This window comes from Patagioenas fasciata, chromosome 5 (assembly GCF_037038585.1).
Source record: "Patagioenas fasciata isolate bPatFas1 chromosome 5, bPatFas1.hap1, whole genome shotgun sequence".
Taxonomy (NCBI): domain Eukaryota; kingdom Metazoa; phylum Chordata; class Aves; order Columbiformes; family Columbidae; genus Patagioenas; species Patagioenas fasciata.
In genome coordinates, this window is record NC_092524.1 from 40,136,031 (window position 1) to 40,162,789 (window position 26,759).

The following is a 26,759-nucleotide window of genomic DNA, read 5'->3' on the forward strand; positions in this document are numbered from 1 at the left end:
TGGTCTGGTTTGTTTGTTTTGTTACTGGGGTGGTTTTTTGTTGTTGTTATTGTTTTGTTTGTGGTTTTGTTTGTTTTCCCTTGGAATGCATGAGTCCAGAAAATATATATTTTTAATGAATACCTGCATTACAGAAATCTCAACTTTATCAAAAAGCAGTACTATTACTAGAAGCACCTTCATCTACATAAGCTCTCTAATCTACTAAGAATCACTTGGTTTTTAATTATATCGAAAACTAGGCAAAATCAATCACAATAAAAAGTTATAAATTATTAAATATAGCATTTCCCTGTGATAATAGCCACCCTCACTTCGTTCTTTATTTTGCCAACCAAGTGCACACAGTAGTTAGTCTGTACCATTTATTAAAGTTACACTAACCATTCCAAATCCATCACAAGTTGTTTTAAAGCTTTCTTATACAAGATGAAGACACTGCACTTTCTTGCAAACCAAAGCCATTTACTATGTAAAAGCTTACGCATGCATTCACATTAATAAGTCCCTACAAGTAGAAGAAATCAGTGCAAAATTTCTACTTAAACTTCCAGTACTTAAACTTACACTGTGTGTGTTGGGGATGTAACAACCTCAAGATCACACCAAGTTACACATTCAGTTTCAGCTTCCTTTTAAATGTAAAATACTAAGTATCTGCTGGCTAACAAGCTAACTTTTTTTATTCTGTTCCAGTAACCAGGCAACAGACAACTGTCCAACTGAGAATTATCTCTCTGAACAGCTGGCAATCAACACTTGAGGGTTTTTGGTGGTTGTTTGGTTTGTTGTTGGTTTTTTGTTTTCATTTGGTTTGGTTTTGGGGTTTTTTTGTGTGTTTTTTTTGCTGTTTTGTTTATTTGTTTTGGTTTTTTTTTTTTTTGGGGGGGGTGGGTTTTTTTGTTTGTTTGGTTTTTTTCCTTTTTTTTTTGTTGCCTTTTTTTTTAATAGCAGAAAGATCAGTGAATACTTCACAAACATCCATAGCTCTAGATTCCACCTCTGAAATCCCTACTCACTATTTAATCATTTCCTCAGTCCTACTACCCAAAAGTAATGCATACAAGTAAATGTTTAGAAATCTATCTGAAAATCTTTTATATATACTTATGAAGTCACGAATTAGCCAATGTTAACAGCAAAACTATCAAGAATAGTGAGATGCGTTTATTGATGTATGACAAACCACTGTCTAGGAACCATGACAACAGACAGCTAATAACTAATGCCATTTTCATATCTAACTCCATTACTCTTTTTTCTCTTCCATAGCAGAAAAAGTCATATTTCACTTCAACATTATTTCAAGCATTGATTTTTAAAACAGATTTTTTTCACTACTAAACTCTAGTTTATTTTTAACAGTTATAAATGAACATGACAAATCCTTTCTTATATAAAGGAAATAATAACAGTGAACCAAGCTTGATATATTATACCTTTCCCATTCCTAACAGTATAATAGGAGTAATGAAGCTAGAATGGGAAATTATTTATAAATTAATTATAAATTCCTGTAAAGTTCTGTTACTTACACATTCAACGTGTTTGAAAAGTTAAGTCAGAATAAAAGACTTTCCAAAAGGGCACTTGCACAAAGATTAGCTAGACGATACCCCATAACATGTGAATATCTCAAAAAAATCTGGTATTTCAAGGCAAAACATCTCAAATACATATAACTTAGTAAAAACATAACATAATATAGCCACACAACACTCTCTACAAGAGGCAGGGGGGAAACTCTCACCTTTGCATTCTCCAAACGTTTAGATCACTACTGATTAGAAATCTGCTATAAAAACAACATAGCTAATCTATTGTTAAAAGCAGTAAAACCTTATCCCCATTTAATTATGTTTTTATTAATCTCTGCTCTTAATATGATCTAATTTCAGTACACATATGACTTCATATTCCAATAAATTGAAAAACACTAACCGAGCTCAAATTCACTCAAGCACCAAGTTCAGACCAGGCAAGATCCTGTTGCAAGATAAACAACATGATGCGATGTAACATAATTTTGTGCGTGTGTACATGTGAGACTGAGGCAGGAGCACAGAGAGAGAGAGAGTAAGAGTGCATGAAAGAGAAAGCGAGTATGCGCGCCAACATTTGCAATGGAAAAAAATACATATGTCCAGAGTAGTTTTCAGTCCAGCGCTCACTATAATTCAGAATAGAGAAACAGATAAGACAACAAGAGTTTCATACAACAGAAATACTGACTCTTTTTTATATTATTCAAAATAAAATCATACATTAAAACAGCTTCACAGAATGGTCACTTTCTTTATGAGGTTCACTTCATTAATGTGAAAGTAGTATGGCTGCATGTCTATTTAAATTTTGGACCAGAACCTACAAGGTAATTCACACACTGTACTTCTCTACAGAAAGGATAAGTACCATTTAGTTTAAAAGTAGGGCATATATTGCTATTTTCATTTCATTTTCCGTAATCTAGGGGGACAAGCCCGAACAGAAAAGAATCAGGGATAACCTACACACAATAACCAAAGTCAAATCGCAGAAGTCCAGACATTTAGAAAAAGTCAGCTGGTAACCTGAAAAGAGAGCAATAAATTGTATACTCAGAACACAAGACTGTAGCGGATGGTAATGTATTTATATACTGCTTCCTATTTTGTAAACTAAAATGTTCATGAAAAGCTGTTTTTTCCTTCAATTTCTCGTAATTAGAGCTGTCATATAATTCTTCAGCAATTATGTCACCTTTTGACGCACAAAAATAATTCCAACAGTAATCAGTCTGCATACTGAAGTCCTATATCACAGAGGAAAAAAAAAGAACACTATTAGATCATAGGAACTACTCATGACTTCTGTATTACAACCACCTTCCTCCTTTCCAAACAGCAGCTTACCCAGACCGTGCTAAAACTTTACATTCCATAGCGAAATATACATTAAACATTTATAAGAACAAACACCAGAGGTACAGACTAAGTAACTTCTATTAGGAAAACAGAATAATTGTTTAAGAAACTTTATAAGAAAAATAAACCATATCTTTATATTAGCTATTTCACAAGGTTTGTATTCCCTAATGCTATATGAGCACAAGTCTGGAAGAAACCCAAAAGCCATCAGCTCAGGGAATGCCAGGACCTCCGAAAATTCCATGGGCTGGTGGTCAAATGCAAACAGAAAGACTAACAAGAGCAAGCCACGCTGTAATCCCTTTCTCACCCGTTCCACATAGGTTTCAGTCACAAACCTCCTTAAGACACTCCTTTTCCAATTGATACAACGTGGCTGAAAATTCAAAGGAGACTGTATGAAGTCAAACTGGAACTCCATTTGCACCTGTTATGTGGAACTGCTTACGGCTTGCTGTCCTAGTTATTTATATTATTACTACTGATTTTAAGAGAGAGGTGTTTATGTCACAAACATTTTTACCGATGTCATTCTAGCTTTCTATTTTTTAATTTTTCAAAGGTTCTTCTGCTACGACTGCTGTATCTTTACAATTTGCTACACAAAACAGTATGTAATTCTGATTTAATCAGAAAACAGAAGAACTATGCTAGAGCACGGAACAAAAGATGTAATCTTTGGTGCATCCTTTCCAAGTGAGTGTAAATAAACTGTAGTAAAATGAAAAGGCTTATAATTTGGTATTTGGAATATTCTTTATAAACACCAATTTTCTGTAACATCCTTGCATATCTGATACCACCTCATGTATAATGCAGAAAATCTATTTCATTTTCATCTATTGACAGTGAATTTAATTTACTATTGCAGTTCTTTACCCATATTATGTTATTAATTTTGCAATCAGGCTCTTTTGAATGCTTTTATTTCTTCCAAGAGTTTTCACAATTCTACATTGATTTTTTTCACCCTAACATACCTTTCAAAATAAAAGACCATTTTTTCTAACTTTCTAAAGAAATGTTTAAAAAAACAAACCAAAAAAAAAAACCCACAATCACAACCTCCCCACACACAAGACAACAAACATCAGTTCATAAGCTGTATCTTTCAACAGGAAAAATCTACATTCATCACTTTAAACTCTGACATTTAAGTATTATAAACTACATTTATTAAGGACATGTACAACAAGTGCATTAATATTTCTACATCAAAAATCATCATTGAAAATAGACCACAATCCCTCTACTAATACGAAATTATCCATTTCTGCCTGACACTAAAGTTAGAGAATGGGAAAGCTAAATGCTCCAATGTTAGTTTTCTGTTTTTATTCACACCAACCGCCCTCACTATTCTGTAGAACTCAATGATCTTGTTAAACTAGATAAGATGCAAAGCGGCTCTTATTTTTCCAGGAGAAGAGAGTCTGTAACAGCCAGCCAACTCAATACTAAATCACCAGTTAATCTTAAAAATAACAAAATCAAAACATCAAAAAAAAAAAAAAGCATTAGATATGTCATTATTTCGCATCACTTTTCTAAAAGTCCTCTAGAATAAATTACAGAACGCTTATTTGGTCATCTTTAGGAAAAATCAATTTAATCCAAAAGATACAATCTTGTGTATCATTACGTTAGACTCCTTCTTCAGAAACCATATAAAGGAGAAATGCTAATTCAGGTATTTATTATTGTTATACACAAATACTAAAAACTTGTTTCTTATGCAAAAATATAGTTGACATAAAATACTCATTTCTTTATTCATCCAAAGTATCTCACTGTTATATGACAGTTTTAACCCAACATCATGATAAACATAATATAAAGAATATCTAAAGAGCAGCACTTGTCCTCTTTACTTCACTCCAGAGACAGTGAACAAAGCAGTGAAGCAGAAAGAAGGTACATAATGGATTTAAAGTAAAGGGCCCATTCTTTAAGAGGCGGCCTCTCATTTTTACTCATTCTAGCTTAATTGTCATTACAATGTCTGGAAACTTCAAACAAACAATTATTTTTACACCAGCTGTCAAGTCGGTTCTTTAAAGCTAGATTTATTTTTTTAAAACTAAAAACCAAAACAGTCCAAATACTAATGAAAACATTTTTTGCAGAAACATTATAAAATCTTTAAACATATTTCAAGCAGTTAGATGACTAGACAGTGCATAGTCCACACATCAAGACAGAACATTTATTTTCACTGTTGCACTTTGTATCATAGTTTTCTGAGAAATAATGTATCCAGCTGCACTGGAAGCTTAGTCGTCAATACATGAAACACACCGACATGTACATATGTCCTTTGGGATTTAAAAATAAAGAATTGGCTAATTTTTGCACCTACCTGGGTAAAAATCTTTGGATTTAGACAGCTTGATGGTGGCCCCAGTCTCTTTCTGCAACTGAACAATTGTCTGTCCTCCCTTCCCAATTATAGATCCAGCAGCATAACTAGGTATGAGGACCTTTAGAAAATACTGGCCATCCTCTGAAAAATCGAGATATGTATGGTTAATATGGCTTATAAACTTTGATTTTTTCCTCCCCAGACCCACAAATAAACCAAATGTTACATCTTTGAACTCGTCCAGTAATTCATACATTTACATCTAACCAGTTGCGTCATTCTACAAGACATGTTTAGACTATGCCTTTGACATTTTGAAATATGTACATTTATTCTGAGCAAATTAAAGAACCCATACAGAGTCCTTAATTCCCTAAAACAATAACATCCAAATTATATTTCAAAGGTGGATTTTTTCCCAATGGTGACCATAGCATGCACAAATTATCGGACCCCTTGAAAAAAAAAAAAAAAGCCCAGCACGAAAACGTGCCTAGTGACAACTACAACCTTGCTTGAAAATACAGCAAAAGAAACGCCAAAACTAAAAAGGAATGAATTGTAAATTCTGATGGGCTATTTGTTTGTCATTAGCAAACACATGAGAATAGCAATTAGCTATTGCCTGCATTCTTCTTAAGTGAGCAAAACGACTACTCTGCTACCAAATAACCCACCCAAAATGTGGGGGTTTATTCCAAGCATTTCAGTCACTGCCAAGAAAACAACTCAACATGGTGCGGGTGGAATCACTTGCCTAAGTGATCCTGATGTATTCCTTTAGCACTTCTTAAGCGACAATGATCTCTTTTAAGCTCATTAATTAAAGGACATTAAGAAGAATTTCTCCTAATTGATCAAAGCCTAAGATACTTATTTTAAATACACTTAAAAGGTGACGAGACAGACAATGCCAGCCCTCTACCCACCACTAGCGTCAAAGCACACAATCGGAACAGGAAAAGGTATATATAATGAATGGAGGGGGGAAAGAAAAAAGGATTCCCAGTCAGATTCAGCAACTGCGTAATTGTCTGTGCCCTCACCCCACTGTTAAATCGAGCTACACTGAAGTCTAAGGACCCTCCGTAACCGGCTCTAAAAAAGTGCAAGCCAATAAGAGTACAATGGTTCTCCAGACTTAGGCTCTCCCCAGTAATTAAGACAACATCCCATTGGCATGGATATCACGGTTTTTATCATGAAACCTGTTTAAAGTTGTTCTTTTTTTCACCTAAACAGGAGGAACGACCCCAGTCCACCTCACTTCTCTTATCCGAGACCACATGCGTCTCAAGAAGTGCCTATGTACGGCAGTCGTGCCCACTGTATCAACATCGCTGGCTGCACCGTGCACTAAGCACAGCCAGACCGCTACTCTTCATATTGGGCAAATAAATTCACCTCTGCCTCGGTGCATTGTTATGACGACTCCAGCGCAAATGGACAGAGGAGATGCTGGTCCCGTTATAACTCATCTCCTCCAGGAAGAGCAGGATATTAACTAGCGAGTCCCCGCAGCCGAGAAGCGACTCCCCCCTCTACCAGCCAGCCCTCGCCCCCAGCACGGCGAACACACGCCGTGTATGCGCTGACAATGGAAGTGAGGCCAAGGAAGAGGAAAAAGCACGGCAAGGCTGAAATTCAACTTGCGACCCAGAGGATGTGGAAGAAGGAAAGTGCGTTTGCCGTCTCCTTCCAGCTGCCATTTATTGTCGACCATCGTTACACGGGCGAGGGAGATAGCTGGGCTGCAGAAGCCCCTTGTGCTCCCTCCTAGTCTCCGTAGGGTCACGGCTGTGAAGCCCAGCGTGGATATTAAATAAAAAGACTGGTAGATGCTGAAAACCGACGCCATTTTGATGAATGATAACATTAGAGAAATGGGAATGTTTGGGGGGGGAAAGGGGGGGTGGCAGTCAGGCAGGTAGGGAAGCGGAGAGGTGGGTGGGTTGGGCGGGGGGGAGGTGACAGAGAATATACCCACCGCCCGTGTTGGTCCTCTTGGTGCTGCCGGCTTCAGGGGGGGCTTCAAGCGGTCTTTTCCGGGAGTCCGGCGGGTCCAGGTCTATGGGAACCCCAGTGTGGGTCCCGTTCTGCTGGATGGGAGCTGCCGCCATCATGTTTGCTGCTGCTCGGAGGAGAATTGTCTCTTCCCTTCTGTGGTGGGGGGGCAGGGAGGGAAGGGGGGAGGAGGAGGAGGAGGAGGAGGAGGGAGGAGGAGGAAGGGGGAGGAGGAGGAGGGGAGGGGGCTCGTCCCGTTCTCTTGTCCTTTTCGAAAATGTAGAGCTAAGCTCGGGATTGTTGAGGATGCTACGCGCCTTGTTTATCTGGCACCCGGGGGGAGGGAAGGGAAAGGAGGGAGGGAAGCGGGCAGGACTGGGCTGGAGGAGCAGCTGCAGTGCAGTGTCAGGAGGAGATGAGGAGAAGGGAGACAGGGGAACGAGGGGGGCGAGAGAGGGAAGAGAAAGGGGGAGAGGGGAGGAGGAGAAGGAGTGAAAAGAGTAAGACAGGAGGAGGAGAGGACAGAGTGAGTGGGAGAGGAGAGGAGGGGAGAGAGTGAGTGGGAGAGGAGAGGAGGGGAGAGAGAACGAGTGAGACTGAGGCGGCGGGGAGGGAGGGAGGGGGAGAAGGAGGGAGGGAGCGAGCAGTGTAAATGGTGGGCAAGGGAGTGAGTGGGAGATGATTCACGCTGCCTCTGAGCCCCCTTCCGTTCCTGCCTGTCCTCGGCCGCGCCTGGCGCTGCGGCTGGGCTGCCTGCCGCCCTCGGGCTCTCTTGCCCTCCCTTACTGACAGGCTCGTGTGCACGGGGGTGGAGAAGGGGGTTCTGCCCATGCGGGGCCGCTCCGCTCTGGCCCCAGCACCACCACTGGCAACCACCGCCGCCAGGCGCACGAGCGGCCGACCGGCTGTGGGCTGAGGGCCGCCACCTTCGGCTGCACTGCAGAAATCCAAAAGACAAGCGAGGTTAGAGCTGTGGGATGGTGTCAGTACAGGTGGGGGGGGGGGCGCACGACGACGGACAAGCAGGGGGGATGGGGAAAAGTCGGGATAAAAAAAGAAGGGCGGGGCTTTCTGCGAAGACAGGCGGGAGATCCGGCCAATCGGAACAAAAGAGAGCGAAGTTGGGATTGCAACGTATGGCCAATCACGGGCCGCGAGTGGCCGAGCCGTTGGCGGGGAGGCGAAGGTGGTTTAACCTCTGCGGCGGGGGGTGGGAGGCAGTGACGGCGGCGGGGAGGGCGTGCGTGGGGGCCGGCTCCCGCCCCGGGAGGGTCCCCGCCGTGATGCGGTGTCACCTGGGTTACACGCTGCGCCTCATAGGCCCGGAGCTGCGTGGGAGGATGGCTGTGATTGCCTGAGGAGGCGGTGGGTTAGCGGGGATATGTCCTCACTGATGCTGCCTGCACCATCCCAGCGCGGTGTACACGGACTTTTCTTCCCGGCCGGCGCCGGTGGCGGGCGGAGGGGCAGCGCTGCCGCTCCGCGTCGGGAGCTTCGGTCGTGCCAGGCTGCATCGCGGAGGCTTATAGGAAAAATAATAAAGATATTATTTTTACGCTGTGATAGCCGAGCTGTGTGACATAGAGCGACATTTCTTGTGTAAATATTTCGTAGAAAATTCAAAGATGCTTCACTGCCACGAACGTTATTTCTGCTTACAAATTTCAGGTTGAAGATTAAAACATTGTAAGGTGCAAGGCGGTGGGAGTGGGAGGGCTCGGGGAGGGATTGTCTGCGTGCTATAAAAGCTTTTTTACTCGGCTCCTTCCTATTTAATTGACTCACTCCCTTTGAAAGAATTTCTCAAACCAATATAACTGTAATGGTAGTGGTCAGTACTAGAGCATCAATTCTGTACAAAATTTAGAAATGGGTTTATTGCATTAGACCATGCTCCGTTCTAAATTTGTATTGATATGTATGTGTGCAGAATGGCTGCTGACTTGATTCCTCTTACTATGCAAGCTTAAAACCTGGCTTTTTGTGGATGGAATCCAATTTCCATTCTGAGCTCCCTGGGAGACTCAGTCTTAGTTTTAGTAATCACTTACCATTAATACTGCCCCAAACAATTTTTAGTACTTAAAATACAGATTTCATGTATAATATATGATACAGCACGTCACCTCTACTTATAAGCCAGATATGTAATGCACTATAGGTTATTAAAACATAGATACTTCAACATCTAAACAGGCTCCTGTCTGAAAGCATTCACAAATTAAGAACTTGATCCAGCACTGTACATAGGAAACTTCAATGACTTTTTCGGGAATTTTGTCCCAGGAATATGATATCTAACTTCCTCACAGGCGGATGAAATAGATGCAGCAAAATCAGTAACAATTTCATAGCATTTATAATCAGAAAATTTATTGTGTAAAAATGGAACTTTCTTACTCCTCGTATACCCTTTGTATCTAAGATACTCTGACTCATAATTGCTTAGTTTACTGACTGAAATAAAATTTTAGGCTTCTGTTACCTTGGCAGTTGCTGATACAATTATGGTACAGCAAGCTGGATACAGGTTCTAGCTCTTCTATTTTTTTCACTAAGTTCCAGTTGAAAAATTTTAATTAGTATTTGAACCAGAAAGAGTACAGCATGACTTTGAAATCTCAGGTCTAGTTTGCAGGGTCATCAGTCCTAACTGGCCTCTTTATTTGTAAACTAAGCAAATGACTTATAGAAAATTTTGAAGATTAAAAAAAAAAAAAGACAATGTTCGAGTGAAGCCATCGTGAGTCAATTTCCACAGTGGAACTGCATAAATAATACCATTGCTCCCTTTATCTCACTGAATGTGTAGCATTCAGCTGTGGTAACACTGAATCAAACAATTCTCTTGTTTTAAGACCACATCTGTTTTACAGTGCCCCCCCCCAGCACTAATTTTAATTATGTGGCAGATCTGATTGGATTCAGCACCTGCAAGTCTTCCCTTTGGGAGCTCCAATTAGCTTATAAGACATATACTTGATTGCATTCTTTAAACAAAAGTATTGTTTCATCCTAACAACAGGAGTGTAGAATAAAAAATAGGTTTTACATGATAAGCAGCGTGTATGTTGTCTGTGTATCTAGCTTCCATAAGCTTAGAGGAAAAAGGGGTAATCCTGAAACCTAATTTCCTCAGACTCAGCAGATGTCTGTCCTGCATTATTCTGTTTCTTTACCAACAGCTGTTTCACAAGTGCATCCCCTTGTCTCTACAGAATGCCTTTTGTTTAATAATTTCCCAATATGTTGCCTCCCAGTCCCATTAAGACAAGCGTTTTCAACTTTTCTGGTACCTATAAGGAGGTTTTTTAATAGTTTAACGGGCAGGCCTGTCTTTGAAGAATTTAGCTAAAACTGTATAACTGGTCTCTCAGCTAGTTTCTTAGTAGCAATTCTACTTAACTAAGAAAATAGCTGCATATAATAAACATTTCAGCAACTATTGTCTTGATATTAATAAAATATATGTTTCAGATCATGTTCATTTTTCCTTGTTTCACTGCTTAGAACAGTGATAATTGAGCTCCAGGGGGCCATATTGCATAAGTGCAGCCCTCTAGTGGTAGAGGTCACGGGGAGTTTAAAGCAAGCTGTGTTATTGTCATGGGTGGGGGGCAGTGAAATAGGTTTTAGCAAAATGCAAGCAACTTGGGACATTGCCCTGCAGGATATCAGCCTTCTGCATTGTTCATGGACTGAAGCACAAGGGAGAATAGTTGTGGAGACCTATAGTACTGTCCCATTCCCACTCTGTCTTGTATTCTATGGAGAAAGGACCAATGGAAAAATAAAAAGTCTGTATCAGCAGAATTTTCCCCTTTTTCCAAGTTTGTAACCAGTTGCTCACCTTTCCTTTTTCAGTCAACTCTAGGCTGGCATGTCTAACCAGAGGTGGTTCAAGTTGTGGGATCTAGATTCCCTTGCTGTTTCTTTCAGTCATGTCCTACCAGCTAATGTATTCTATCACTTCAGTAAGAGTTAGTTCAGTGATAGCATGGAATTAAAATTCAATTTGCCAGCCTTATTTCTAAATACGGTTTTAGCTGGTGGAGGTGTGGATGGTAGCGTTCAAACTAATCTCTCCCACAGACATTAGAGCTGTGGTTAGAAATGAAAAGGATTGGGAAGAGGCATAAAACAAAGCAACTAAGTATATATTTTAACAAATAGAAATCTACAGAATAACTGAGATAAAGTTCTAATAAACATCAGCTAATCTGATAAAGTCCACTTTGTGGAAGCATATTCAACCTCCTGTTTCCTGTAGAGGTGATGGATATTTCTCTGACTAGGAGAATGAACAGTTTGCTTTTCCCCTTATGGGAAACAGGACAGAGTTAAATAATCATTAGATGAAAACCAATACCTCTTATACATTCTGGCTAGGTAAAAGACAACAGAAGTAGTCTTTGTGATGCTGCTACTATTGATAATTTTTCATTACTGAACAACTGCTGTGATTCCTGGTAGACTTTGGTTCCACTAAAATTACAGTTAGTGATGAACTCAGAAGTCTCTTTCAAATCTTTAACTTCCCCCTGTTTATGAAACTTTTTTCCTCCAATAATCTATCAAAATGTTACTATTATTGATTCAATTATTCAACTGATGCTTGTTTAAATACTGTAGAAGTTGTTCACCAGTAAAAAAAATTAAGTTTCGGTGGAACTTCTCCATGATTGCAGCAATATTAATCTTAGGAAAATCAAACCCAGGATTGAGAAAAATAAGCTAAACACATTTTAGGCAGAAAGTAACTTAGAATCATAGAATCATTACCCTCAACTTCATCGAGTCCAACCATTAACCTAAGTCTGCCCCTAAACCATGTCCCTAAGAACCTCATCTATACATTTTTTAAAGACCTCCAGGAATGGTGACTCCACCACTTTTTTGGGCAGCCAGTTCAAGTGCCTGACAACCCTTTCTGTGAAGAAATTTTTCCTAATATCCAATCTAAACCTCCCCTGGCACAACTTGAGGCCATTTCCTCTCATCCTATCACTTGCAACTTGGAAGAAGAGAGCAACACCCTCCATGCTACAACCTCCTTTCAGGTAGTTGGAGAGAGCACTATAGTCTCCCCTCAGCCTTCTTTTCTCCAGACTAAACAGCCTTAGTTCCCTCAGCCACTCCTCATAAGACTTGCGCTCCAGACCCTTCACCACCTTCATTGCCCTTCTCTGAACTCACTCCAGCACCTCAAAGCCTTTGTCATAGTGAGGGGCCCAAAACTGAACACAGTATTCAAGGTGGGGCCTCACCAGTGGGACGACCACTTCCCTAGTCTGCTGATCACACTGTTGCTGATACAAGCCAGGATGCAGTTGACCTTTTTGGCCACGGGCACACTGCTGGCTCATGTTCAGCCACTGTTGACCGACACCTCCAGGTCCTTTTCCACCAGGCAGCTTTCTAGCCACTCTTCCCCAAGCCTGCAGCCTTGCATGGGGTTGTTGTGACCCAAGTGCAGGACCTGGCACTTGGCCTTGTTGAACCTTATGCTGTTGGCCTCAGCCCAGTGATTCAGCTGGTCCAGATCCCTCTGTAGACCCTTCCCATCCTTGAGCAGGGCAACACTCCCACACAACATGGTGTTGCCTGCAAACTTTCAGAGAGTGCACTCGATACCCTCATCCAGATCACTGATGAAGATATGTATTTTCCCATATTTACATTGCTTTTGTTATCTTCACATGTGTTATATGCATTGCCAAACAAAAAGCCAAGTGTTTGCAGTTTCAATCTTCACAGAAAAGATCCTGGACAAGTGCTAAAAGCTTTCATATTGTAGACCATTACTGTGTGGTAGCTTTCTTTTTCCAGTAAATTGGGGATTATTACTTAAAATTGGAAATAGCTTGACCATGCTGTTTATCATAACAGGAATATGTTGGCCAAAACTTTCTTTCTCATGATGGAAGTAGAGAGTGTGTGTAGGAAATCGGTGTACATTTCTGCTGTCTTGGCAGAGGGATTACCTGCCTCCTCCTGTTCCCACAATATTCGTCAAAATTTGAAGAGGCTTTTTTTGACTTTTCTTCAGAAATACAGAACTGAGTCGTTCTCAGTTCTTCTTTCCTGAATATGTAGATCAGATTTATAAGCTGTTCTTATGTTCTTTAGTTCTTGGGGTTACCTGAGGACCTGTCCAGATCTCAGTATGTAAAACAAAGTAGCCTCAGGACGATATTATTATTCATCCCTCCCAAGGAATTGACTACATGGATCAGGATCCATGACACTCCAGTGGCTAGACATCCCCAAAAGGCGTCTCCATGGCGATCTTTCTGTACAGCAATTTAAAGACCTTTTATTTCCCAGAATGAAAGAAAATGAAGACTTGATTTCAATTGTCTTCAAGTAATAATAGTGGTTCCTGGGTTTTCTGGGGTTTCGGTGGTTTGGGTTTTTTGTGGTGTCTTTTTTTTTTTTTTAATTTAAAGAGGAAAATAGATAATTCAGGGGTTAAAACTGGTACAAAATAGGAGAAATTCCATTCAATGAAACAGTGATATAACATAAGATATGAGAAATAGCAGGATCACCTTGTGTAACTTCTGCGAGTTTATCATGTTACTGATTGTGTACCTCTTAGCACTGTCTTACAAAAGAACGTCGGTGAAGCATCTCCTACAAAATGAATTCAGCCAGCTATCACTCTGGATGCTTCAGAATGTATTCCTCTAACAGGGTGGCAAACAGGGTATTTTTCAGGAAGTCAGCGTACCTGTTCCCATTCTCTGTTATTATAATTGCTCTAGCAGTATCATTTTTTTGTCTCATTTTGCCCATCCGCCACCTTCTTACTTGTTTTAAATTTTGGCACTTTAGGATAAATGAAATATGAAAGAAGAGATGTTAACAGCAAAATCAGTTTCTTTGAATCTGTTGTCAAGCCTGATCCCCTTCCTGTGAACCGATAGACCTGACACAATGCAGCACACCCTAAGTGGCCATGAGGACCTCTCTGCTAGATCTCAGTCCTTCTCTCAAAGAGTCTAAAACAGTCTTGGTTGTTCTCATAAATTAAAACTGGTAAAAATAGGTCATACTTTTAAATGTAGTCTTACAATATAGGACCATATTCAGAACTTTTGAGGCATGGAAGTTTGCTATAATTCAAATGACAAATAAGAATTACTTTAGTGAAGAAGATAGAAATCTTGCTGGAAAAGGAATGGAGAGGGGTGAAGTAAACGTTGCACAAAATGAGGCGATGAAGACAAAGGTACTGATTTTTCTGTGGTAATCATGATTTATATTAAGTAATGTAGCAAAATTTGAGTTGCTCTGCTCATTTCGCTCACTGCCAAAATGTATGCTACTTGAGATCATTAGAGAGAAAGATATCCTAGTAAAATTATACTAGTAACTCTTACTATTAAATACCAACAAAACTCATGTTTTTCCAGTTTAATTTGTAGTCACTTTTCCAAATAATGAGCTATTCCAGCAAAAGTATTATTTTACAGTTATAATGCTAGTACAATGGTTTGGGGTATTTCTCCAACAGAAAGGTAATAAAAGTCATATCTCTAATATTATTGCAATAGTAATAGTTCTTAGCAGAGATCTAGAGATCTTTAAAGATACTTTTAAAGGTTTACTGTATAAAAATGCATATGCCAATAGTTTACAAATTAGTTTTCAACACAGCGAGATTTTAGACAATCGTTACAGTGCAGTTACACTGCAAACTTCAGCTGATTCTTCCATAGAATTTAGCAAATGCCTTAGAGTTTGTTCTTGAACAAATTATTTTACTTCAACAACAAAAATTAATTATTCCAGTGCGTTATGTTTCTACCTGCTTGAAATTAGTTACTACAAAATACCCCTGAACTGGAAAGTCTCTTGCTGGGGGAGGGTAAACATAGAAAACTTACTGTCAGGATAAATTGACCAGAATGATTTGGCACCTATCTTCAGAGCTTGCCACAAAAACATGTATTTGTGTGTCAGCTGCACACAAAGGCTATCTGGCCCCGGAAAATGGATGGGAATTAGACATAATGCTGCTTATTTGAGACAAAGTGTATTCCTTAGTGCAGTGAGGTTAAAACAGATGGCTCATCTGTAGTACAAGTCTATCTGAATTATTTAGTTACCATTTTGAACCAGAAGGAAATGGTGGCAGATTATTAATTATTTTGCAGATTTATTCATCTTGTTATTTTGTTTCAGTGAAAACAGCACTAGAGGCATGACAAGGTACCAAAATATGAGACTAGTTTAACTTTAATTGCTTAAAAGACATAGGATCACTTTTGTATTTTAATGCTGGTTCCAAAATAAAACTGATTTTGATTTATATTGCACAAAGACTTGTATCACAAAGTTGCTATGTACATTTTTAAGTGGGTACATAACTCTAAATTCAACCAAAATGCATGAAACAGCTCATATGGTCAAAATAAAGCATATGTTTAGCTTGCTGAATTAATGCTTCGTTTGTTTTCAGTTCAAAAGGAGAGAGCTGCATTGCTTCAGTATTGCATATTTAGACCACCAAATCTCATACAAGCATACAGTAAGTCAACATGAATCTCTCTGCTTCACCTCTGAACACCTTTCTGAATATGTGGACATTTAATTTAACTTTTTTTCAGAAAATTTACAGTTTTTTAAAATGTTTTGCATACATATGTTTAGAAACTTTTTGTTTTTAAACCCGTCTGATAGAAGATAGAAGTCCATGGACCTACTGGATAAGAGCAGTTCTATTGACTTCAAAGGGCTTTAAGTCATTCTATGCAAAATACTTTTGGGAAAAAGTGGGGAGATGAAGGAAGCTATCTAGCATATATCAGTATAAGCTGCAAAGCATCCATGCAACAAGAGATATCCTTTTCATATTCTAGTGATGGGAAATTTTAATGAATTTTGCAGAGAAATATTTAGGGATATGCATTAGGAATATACATAAAGAGTATTTAGGAATATATAATTTATTGTTTCTAATAAATTATATATAAACAAACTAACAGCTGGTGTATAATTTAAAATTTGACAGTTACGAAAATGAAAACTAAAGACATACTTTCCAATAATTGAAAATCACAAGTTAGGGTGAAAAATCTTTACATAGCCATTGTTTATGTTTATAATAAACAGATACAAATATGACCTTACAGAAAGTCACATGTTATATAGATATGAAAAAGCCTGATGATGTTTCTTGTAAATTTCCCATGGAGTATTTTGTTTGTTATATTTTAGTCAGGTAGGAAGACTCCTGTTTCAAAACTTCTAAGTATTTGTATTCTTTTTGTTGTTCTTATTTTCATTTTGATGTTTAAGCTGTTTGCTCTGGAACAGAAAAAAACCATATGTTGAAACAGGAAAAATAAGATTACTGTAGAACCGAGTCATTGCAAGTGACACGAATACCCATAAAAAAGTACAAATCATAGAAAAACAGGGACAGGATCATTGTGTCCATTAGCAACAATGCTTACAGATACATCATGGCTCACAACAAAGGTATTTATAAGTGGACCTCCTGCCTCTGTTGCATGCTGTCATTGCTTTGGATTGACTGCTGTTAGATCCCTGTAATCCTGAGCCCTGGGATCTTGTCCTACATGTTTACTCTACTTGGTATGCCTGTTAGTAAGTATTTAAAATGGAAATTAACTCTAATCTTTTATTGTGATTATAAAAAAAAAGGGTTTTAATCCCTTAAACCCCATATTTAATGTGCTTTTTAAAAAATTAATTTTATAAAGATCTGTGTTCAGTCTGATAGCTTATATTTGCCAGTTTGGCCAGTTAAGTTTGATTACTGCCTGGCATTTCTTAACTCAATAGGGTGTCATGGCAGTGATACTATGGAACACATTGATGAATGAGGGGAAGCATAGAGTAGCAACGGTCACCGGGCATGTTTATAACAGAAAGACTTTGGCAACTCTCATATCTGTAATGTACTTGTAATATAGAAAATAGAAGAATATTTCATATTTTATAAGGGTCATGTGACAGATGCAGAATTAATATATGACTGCCATTAACTTATAAGGTTATGTTGTTATGTAGACATTATGTAGAGATTAAAAAACAAATATGGTCCAATTAAAGAAAAGTTCATTAAAACTATCATATCCCATTCTACTTGAAAGCTCCTTGTTGCTAACTGATGAAAAATAATGTACCAAAGCTAAAATTTCATCTCTTCCATCTTTGTTTCTATCAAATTGTATTAATATCTGAAAGAAACCACTTTAAGGAGCTCTACTTAAACAAAGGTACCAACAATGAGAACTTTCTCCACTGGACAAAGAGAGATAGTATGAAGGCTGACTATTTTAGAATCATAGAATCGTGGAATGATTTGGGTTGGAAGAGACCTTAAGAATCGTCTAGTACAAAACCTGCTGCCATGGGCAGTGACACATTCCACTAGACAAAGGTGCTCAAAGCACCATCCAGCCTGGCCTTGAGCACTCCTAAGGATGGGACATTGTCCTAGTTTAACCCCAGCAGGCAACTAAACACTACACTGACACTCACTTGTACCTTGCCAGTAGGATGGGGAGGAGAATTGGTAGGGTAAAAGTGAGAAAGCTGCTGGGTTGAGATAAAGGCAGTGTAATGTTTAAAGCAAAAGCAACACACACAAGCAAAGCAAAACAAGGAATTCATTCACTATTTCCCTTGGGCAGGCAGGTGTTCAGCCATCTCCAGGACAGCAGGGCTTCATCACATGTAACGGTTACTTGGGAAGAAAACACCATCACTCCAAACCTCCACCACTTCCTTCTTCTTCCTCATATCCTGAGCATGATGTCATGTGGAATGGAATATCCCTTTGGTCAGTTGGGATCAGCAGTCCCAGCTGTGTCTCCTCCCAACTTATAGTACACCCCCAGCCCACTTGCTGGTGGGGTGGTGTGAGAAACAGAAGAAGCCTTGTCTCTGTGTAAGGACTGCTCAGCAGTAATTAAAACATCTCTGTATTTTCAGCACAAATCCAAAATACAGCCCCATATTAGCTACTCTGAAGAAAATTAACTCTATGCCAGCCAAAAGCAGCACAGACATCCACAGCTTCTCTGGGAAACCTGTTCCAGTGCCTCATCACCTTTGTGGTGAAGAATTTCTTCCTTATATCTAATCTAAATCTACCCTCTTTCAGTTTAAAGCCATTACCCCTTGTCCTATCACTACATGCTCTTGTAAGAAGTCCCTCTCCAGCTTTCTTTTAGGTCCTCTTTAGGTACTGGAAGGCTGCTTTATGGTCTCCCTGGAGCCTTCTCTTCTCCAGGCTGACCAAACCAACTCTCAGCCTCTCTCCATAGCAGAAGAACTCCAGCCCTCACCTCATCTGGATTTAACGAGTTAAACAGCATTTATTTTCACAATGAGACATATTCAATTCTTTTGAAATTCAATAGCCTAGAAACAAAGTTCACATAAATTCGATAAAGCAAATGCAAGGATATAGCACAGCATGGTTTATTTTTTTGCTGATGTGATTATAAAGAAGAGAAAATCCCTAACATATACACATGTATTGAAAGAACAATAAATATTCAAACAGACTTTGAAACTTGTCATCAAGCCAGTGTAATATTTCTTCATTTTTTCCATTTTATGCATCAAAATATGTATTACTCTAAGATCTATTTCTAGAGATTTCTCTACGCACTGATATAGGCCTATAGATAAAACTAATTACAAACAACCTATTCAGCTGTAATCCCTGGAGCTGAAAAGTTGCAAGAGTTAATTGTAAAATACACTGAACTAACCTAACTATTGCAAAAAGTAGCGTTAAACATTGGCAATATAAAATAATTTCTTCCTTTGTTTGGAAGTGGTAAAAATTCACCTATTTTGTTAAGAGTTCTGATCCTCATTCTTATAGGAAATTTCATATTTGCTGTTCCTTGTACCCGGTACAAATCTTGTAGTATCATTGTGAAAATCACTGCTATTTTCATGTTGTGATTGTTATTAATAAATATTTACTCAGATTTGTTTTTCTTCTATAAGGGATGCTGAAATGTAAGGTAGTGATGATGTATCAACTATCAAGCAGATTTCTGATGTAGCTAATGTGGTCAGTTAAGTCTTATTTCTTTCAAGAGTGACAAATTCTCGTAGGAGGATTACAGAAACACGATCATAGAATATCTGGAGCTGGAAGGGGCCCATAAGGATCATCAAGTCCAACTCCCTCCTCTTTGCAGGATGACCTAAAACTAAACCATGTGACTAAGAGCATTGTCCAGATGTTCTGTGAACTCTTACAGGCTTGGTACAGTGACCACTTCATGGTGGACCCTGTTCCAATGACAAAACACTCTCTCAGTGTAGAACCTTTCCCTAATGTCCAATCTGAACTTCCTCTGACGCAGCTTCATTCCATTTCCTCGCATCCTATCTCTGGTCAGCAGAGAGAGGAGATCAGCACCTCCATCTCTGCTGCCCCCCTTGAGGAAGCTGTAGAGTGTCATAATATCACCCCACAGCCTTCTCTTCTCCAGGCTCAACAAACTAAGTGACCTAAATCACTCCTTCTAAGTCTTGCCCTTGAGACCCTTCACCATCTTGATTGCTCTCCTCTGGACACTCTAATAGCTTGTTGTCCTTCTTATATTGAGGATAAGAATGTAAAGGTGAAATCACTAGAGCTAATTTGTACAGTGGTATAATATGATAAGGACGTTTTTCCTTAGGATCGTAATGGAACAGCTAAATCCATCTGACTAGAAACATGTTCCTCGTGTAATTTTGTTGACTTAAGTATGCTGTGGTTAGGGAAATGGATCTTCCAGTTATGGAAATGTGTTTTAAATTTATAAAACTTACAATTTTAGTCTAGTAAAACTAGTTACATACATTCCAGTCTACTTTATTGATTGCAGGATTATTTACTCCTGGAACCAAAGATGATGTGATGAATATGCCAGCCAACCCTCTCTATCAGCAACAAAACCACTTTTAATATTTGTCATAACAATGTTCCAGGTTGTTTTTCAAGTTTGAGTTACAGACTGGTAAATTAAGAATGCATTACACATAAGAAAAAGTATACAAAAGATTATAATGTTTTATAAGAACATTATAGTTCTAATCTAACAATGCACAATCAGTAAAACTAAATTTTTAAAGCAAAACATACAAGAGTCAAAATTCTTAAAGCAAAAATATCTTGGCTTAGTTGCATATATTTTTCATTTTAAAGGAAATGTGTTAACAGAAGTGGAACTATAATAAGCAGTACTACTTTTAAAGTTTAGCTAAGTGTACATGGTGATAGATTTGTATTTCCATCCTACTTAACTATTTAGTCTAAAGTCCTCCCCCCCAATTATTCTATTATACTTTTGAAGAATTTACCATTTTATGAAGATGAAACACACATAAGATGATGATAACAGAAAATGAATATGTTAAATCTCTGTTCAGTTGTTAGTTTCTAACTGTACTAAGGATAATGTAATCACAGTAGTACAGCCAAATTCAAATATACTATTCTGTATCAAAGTCTGAACAATTTGGTTCAGTTATGCAAATGTTCATTCAAGTAGTCTTTGTTCATATACATGATCATATTCAACACAATTTTTTGCAAACAATCAAGCCCCTGAAGTGCTGCAAAAAGAGTATCTTCTGTTTTCTTGTCGTTTTGCAGTTTTCTGTACTGGAAAAAATTCCAAAGAAACTCTATTCAAAATTGAGTATCATGTACAGGAATAGATGGCTGCAAAACATTTTGGTTTCTGTGTTTCTATTTCTACAACAACATACATTATTTTTAATCATGATAATCTGAAACTTCGTTGTTGAAATATTGGTTTCTTGGCCAGATTTCTTATACTTAGATGAATACAACTTCACTGACATTTAGAAAATATTGGTACCTCAAACTTTTGTGTATGTCAAGTCTGACTGAATATATTATGTTAAGTATCTTTTGGACTGCATGGGTAAATTATTTTTACATCATCATACTGTGGAGGAACTGGGTTGCACTTTCTCCAAAGATTATGCATTACTTAAAAATGGTTGAAAGCCATTTCGCTCTTCACTATGATTGTCACATTAACAAAAGAAAACAGGCAGCTTTCCAGGAACGTTTTATTTATTTAGAGCCTCTGAGATTTCCCAGTAGAATATGTCATATAGTCAAACAAAAATGCTTAGTCTGACAGATTCTGCAACATGCATTACACTCTGTGGAAAGTCATTTATGAAAAAAAGAAATATGCCCATGTTATTTGGTGTTATCTACATATCTTAATAAAACATACATTGAAAGCAGGCATTGGTTATGGAAGTTTGAACTGTGTTTTATTGTGATTGTTTTCACTGTTCAATTTGATTAAATGAACATTCTGTGTAAATCTGACCATGTGAGAACAAAGTTAAAACTTGTAATTATTTTGTGAAATTAAAGAAATAGTTCACATTTACATGGTGAATTGCAAAGTTGTATTAAATATCTTTAAAGATTTGAATTACATTTAGCTGTTCAAAGCCTTCAAAAGAAAAGAATAATACTTTATCTGTTAAAATAGAATTTTTTATATATGTATGTGCATAAATGTGTGTTTATACATGTGTACACATGAATAAAGCACAGTCACATGAAGTTCACATATTATACATTGTCTGTGTATGAATGTATGTATATGTATGTTTATACATGCATTCATGCATAAAATCACACAGCAATTCTGAGCCCTCTAGTGGCAAGAGACTTCTTAGTTAAGAAACCATTCTAATGATAAGCATATCCACTTAAAAGACAAGTGTCTAAACTCTACAACACTATTACGCTTTCATATAGGTTCAGGGTGGCTGCCTGCAGTTGGTGTGGGCCTCTATGTGCAAGTGTTAATAACAACACAAATTAATGTATTGTTTCCAGCATAGTAACTTTTCTGCCTTTTCTCTGTTGAAAATGCAGCTCTTCTTTACGGGCACATTGATGATAATTAGTGATATTTCTTTAAAAAACAACAAACCCTTGACATTAGTACTGTCAACTATTTCAAACAAAGCATCCTCATTCTTAATCTTACATTATATACTTACAAAAGTAAGTACTACAAGGAGAGGAGAAGAAAAATCTGCATTTCAAATTGGGAAAGAAATAATGACATATAATTTGAGCCATCTAAAAGCTAGGTTTTTAGACAAAGCTGATTGTTTGCACTGACCCTACTGCCACCGGAGGTAAATAGGACTGAATTAGTTGCCTTCTAAAATGCCTAGAAGAGAGCTACATGACAGATGAAATCTCTATGGATGCAAGGTTCTCTCCATACCTCAAGGAGACCTGACTAACTAACCCAGAATCAATGCTTTCCTTTTAGGAGGCTGAAAAAATAAACTATATGAATAGCCTAGATCTGAACAAGATTAAATAACACAATAATAAAAACTATATTTATAACAATGTTTATAACATGTAATACATAACAATATAGTATAATATTACTGCATATGTATATTATAGTAACAATATTAATATAATAAATAATCAACATAAATCTCAGGCAGGGTAATTTACCACATGGGGAAACCATTCTGAGAAATTGCTATTGTTTTGGAGAAACCATAGAATGACATTCAGAAGTGTTCTGTCCAATGCACAATGGATTTGATGGGATCCAGACATCACACTTGCTTTAATTTTCCTCCTGGACTCAGTTTGGATATTTGGTCTGGATGACTATCCATGCCTTAGATCTCTGAATCCTTCAGATGACCTATTTCCTCAAAGATTAGCACTTTAATCAGAACCTTGTCCCTGCAGGAACAAGGGAGCACAACTATTCAAAATAGTAAGATTTCTAAGCTCATTTACGAGGCAGTCTCACTGGGAGGACATTAACTATGATGTTCTTTCCCTCTCTTCACAGTCCTATAATCATGGAACTTGTTGACTCTTAAGAATAGTAACAGTTTAATTGACCAGAGTTTTTAATAGGGATGAATATCAGCATTTCTGGGATTATTTCATTAAAAATATAGTATAGCAATTTGTGAATGTAATTGGTTATGTGCCAAGAGCTTAGGACAGGAAAATTATGTAAGTCATAAGCAATTATTTCTCATTTTTAATAATATAGCAACAATTTTGTTTCTAGTGTATCAGAGTAATTTAAATATTTTGTTATTCAACTGAGAATTTATTTTTAATACCTATCAACATTCCATAGATACATGGTACCGAAATTAATTCCTAGAAGGAATATTTTCATTAGATGTGCGTATGATTTGCACAGGTCGAATTTTTTGTACAAGTTTATCTAGGTAAAACATGCAAGACGAAACATAAGTTTTGTGTGTGATAACAGTCCACCTCAGGCAGGTAGTGAGGCATAAAGTTGGAAGCTAGTTCCAGCATGCAAGAGTATGATTATCATCAAAACTGGAGTAGGTCTATACGTAGTAGAAGAAAATACTGGTGACTTCATAACTGAGAAAAATGTCTTTGGAGAATAACACTGAACAGTATTATGTGACTTGAAATGTTAAGGAAAAAAAAAATTTACATGAAGGCACTGCATTTTCTTGTTCTAAATCCATTTTCTGGTAGAAATAAAATACTCAGGAAACTAGTACAACTTATCGGTACTATGCTTGGCATAAACACTTAATCTTAAATTCATACTTCACAAAATCAAATGTTATTATTTAGTTATGAAATGTTTATGACAGGAGTACATGATGTCTGGATAAAAGTGTTTGCAGACAAAACAATCTTAATTTTCTCCAAGAAGGCATAGCGATATCTTTAGCATGGCTAGAATATATTGATAAGGAGATTTTACGGGTTGCTTAAACTACCAGGAGTTCTTGGTTCAATAGGATTATTGAATAGCAGGCTGATGAAAGAGGAAATTAAATTTAAAGACTGCTAGTGTGAAGTCATCAAATCAACTTGTGCTTCCAGACTGCTCTTTTGCAACTGAAATCACTGTCATCCTTCTGGCACCTTGCAAGTATTGGATCAGGTCTGCAATAGATCAAGATATCATCCTTTGGTGTATCACAGGGGACAAGGCATCACCTGTGTGGACAATTACACTTCATGGGTCACCCAAAATGAAATAATTTTAATATATTAAATAGCTAGCTTAAAAAACTACCACTAGATAAACGTGGTTGAGAATATAAAGGGTGTACACTACAGAAAAATGACAGAGACTTTAAAAAATTCAGTTTTTGTCTCCAGCCTTTAACATGTACCACAGAGCTTAACAAAGTTTCAGTCAGAAGTTTAAAAGACATATTCAGGGCAACAGCTAAACAAAGCTTTCCACACAAGGTTGTATAGTAAGACTGAGGCTGGGCAGTCCCTTAGACTTCCTGTGGTTCTCTGACTTGGGTAACAGGTACTTGGGTAGATCTTCAATACTATCCGCCTTCTTTTCCTTTTGTTTGGAAACAAATACAGAGGCCAGAATGCAACTGAGAAATAGACTGTCTTTGCTGTCCGATGTCATAGCTGTTGTCCAATAAAGCAAGCAAGGTAACAGCAGAAACATCTGTTTTTATGAAGCAGGACATAAGCTTCATAGATCCTGTACAGCCCCCACTATTGAATGGGGTCAACATCTGATCTGAAGAAGGACTTGAACTTAATGCATTTCAAAGAGATTTTCAATATGCTCTTTTTCAATAAGAATTTATATTATAGTATGAAGAATGATAAATGATATAAAATATCTCGCTTCATGATCCAAAACAATCGCTGTCTAAGATTCCAAGAGGAATTTCTTCATGGATATTGCCTTATTATAAGCTAGCTGCACCTTCCTGAAGACAATGGTTCTTCATTATCAGCAGCTGGATAATAGTTTTGGTGGACAGCTGCTCAGCTCTGCTATTTCAATATCTGCATATGTCACAAAGAGCCAGGAGAGACCAACTAAGATTCCAAATGAAAAAGAGCAAAAGGTTCCCACATAAAAAGGTGCTTCTGCATTACTACTGAATTTCTGTGTCGCATCTATAGGTTTATTTCTTTGACATTTGAGAAACAAGTTTTCAGACTTTTTTTAAGAAACGTTTTTGTAGTTGACTTATAGATGTGCAGAAGTAATTATGTCACAAAAGAGGAAAAGCTTATAAAAATATTTAAAAACCTTATAACTAAAAAAAAGTGAAGAATATCTTGTGTAATATAATCTTAAAATATTTCTGCTTACCTTATTCAAACAAATCCATATGTACATATTTATTCCTAATTATGCAGATTTCTTATCAATTTTCTTTACATGATTTAACATGCTTCATGTATGCCAAAAATAATAATTAGATCATTTAGCCTGGCATCACAGCTCATCAAATTTTGCACTATGTTTTATCAGACAAAGACACAAGCCCGCATAGATGTATCCTGAGTAAAAAGTTAGAAAGCACCTAGATTCCTGAAGAAAAAAAAAAAATCAGTTATACTAGATATGACTAGGTGAACTGTATTGATGATTAAAAGGAAACTGAACTTCACAGTGGTCCGCAAAGCAGGGAAGTAATTTTTGCAAGCTGATATCAAAACAACTATGTGCTTCACGTCTTTCTCACAATATCATATCTGTGGTCCTTTCTGTAACCATCACCCATTCTGTGCCCTAGAGGAGAGGAAAAATCAGAAATCTGTAACAACAATGTATTAATGCAGATATACATCACGTGAAACAAAAACATATTGACTTCACAGGCAATTATTTTAAGGTCTACATTATGAGATATTATTATACATACTCCCATGCTCTGAGGTGCAAAGATGAGATTGTGGAGAGCAATCAAGTCTTCTATAACTTTAAATTTCGCTACTTTTCCTCCCAAGCCCAAAAATGTGAGGGGACTGAGTCTTATCCTCAAAGACCAGAAAGGACACCATAATTATTCAATTTGGTCCTCTATACTTCCCACCAGTAGAATGTCTTCCCCAAATTAAATGAAGGTGCACCTAATTTTATTATATGAAAAAAAAAGGCCCGTTCAGGTCTCCCAATAATTTCATATATTATTTCTAGAAGCATTATCTTAATTTCAATTCCCACTAATTAACTTGTGTTCCATTTCTGACAGCAAGATCAAAAAGCTCTGTGCTGTTAGATGTAATTCCAGTGTTTAAATACTTATTTATCAAACCACTTCTTAAACTTCCCTTCAATACACCACATAAATTTAATTATTTACACCTCACGTCATAATGCAAGACTCTCAGCTATGTGATCTTGGTTTTGGGGGGGACTGGGTTTTGGTGTTAAGGTGTTTTTTTGGCACATCCTCTCCAGCATTTCCTGTCTCCATTCCCCTTGATTATCCAATATTAGATTTTGTCGACCCTCTTTTTGCAGAGGCATAGAAAGGATGACAAGACTTACAATCTAGGGGTTTTTTTTGTTTGTTGGTTGGGGTTTTTTTTGTTTGTTTGTTTGTTTTTTAAGACAGCTTCTGCAATTCTGTAGATATGAACTGCTTTTTTTGAATTCAAAATGTATTCTTAT

General features: G+C 37.6%; 1 protein-coding gene and 1 long non-coding RNA gene across 5 annotated transcripts in view; one reads left to right on the forward strand and one right to left on the reverse strand.

Moving 5' to 3' along the window:
- NOVA1 (NOVA alternative splicing regulator 1) overlaps positions 1-7,910 on the reverse strand; it is a 148,353-nt gene extending 140,443 nt beyond the window's left edge. For 2 of the 3 annotated variants that reach the window (XM_065838302.2, XM_065838301.2), the window contains exons 1-2: positions 7,256-7,910; positions 5,266-5,409 (exon numbers count right to left, since the gene is read on the reverse strand). In XM_065838302.2, coding sequence (XP_065694374.1) covers positions 5,266-5,409; positions 7,256-7,391 — 280 coding nt within the window. In that variant the 5' untranslated portion in view covers positions 7,392-7,910. Of the gene's footprint in view, positions 1-5,265; positions 5,410-7,255 lie in introns of those variants that run through there. The other variant, XM_071809366.1, reaches the window with a different exon arrangement.
- A 5-nt stretch (positions 7,911-7,915) lies between these two features.
- Positions 7,916-26,759, forward strand: part of LOC136101824 (uncharacterized) — a 64,133-nt gene continuing 45,289 nt past the window's right edge. Inside the window, exons 1-2 of one of the 2 annotated variants that reach the window (XR_011739375.1) lie at positions 7,916-8,235; positions 15,740-15,808. This is a non-coding gene — a long non-coding RNA (uncharacterized lncRNA). The remainder of the gene's footprint in view (positions 8,236-15,739; positions 15,809-26,759) is intronic. The other variant, XR_011739374.1, reaches the window with a different exon arrangement.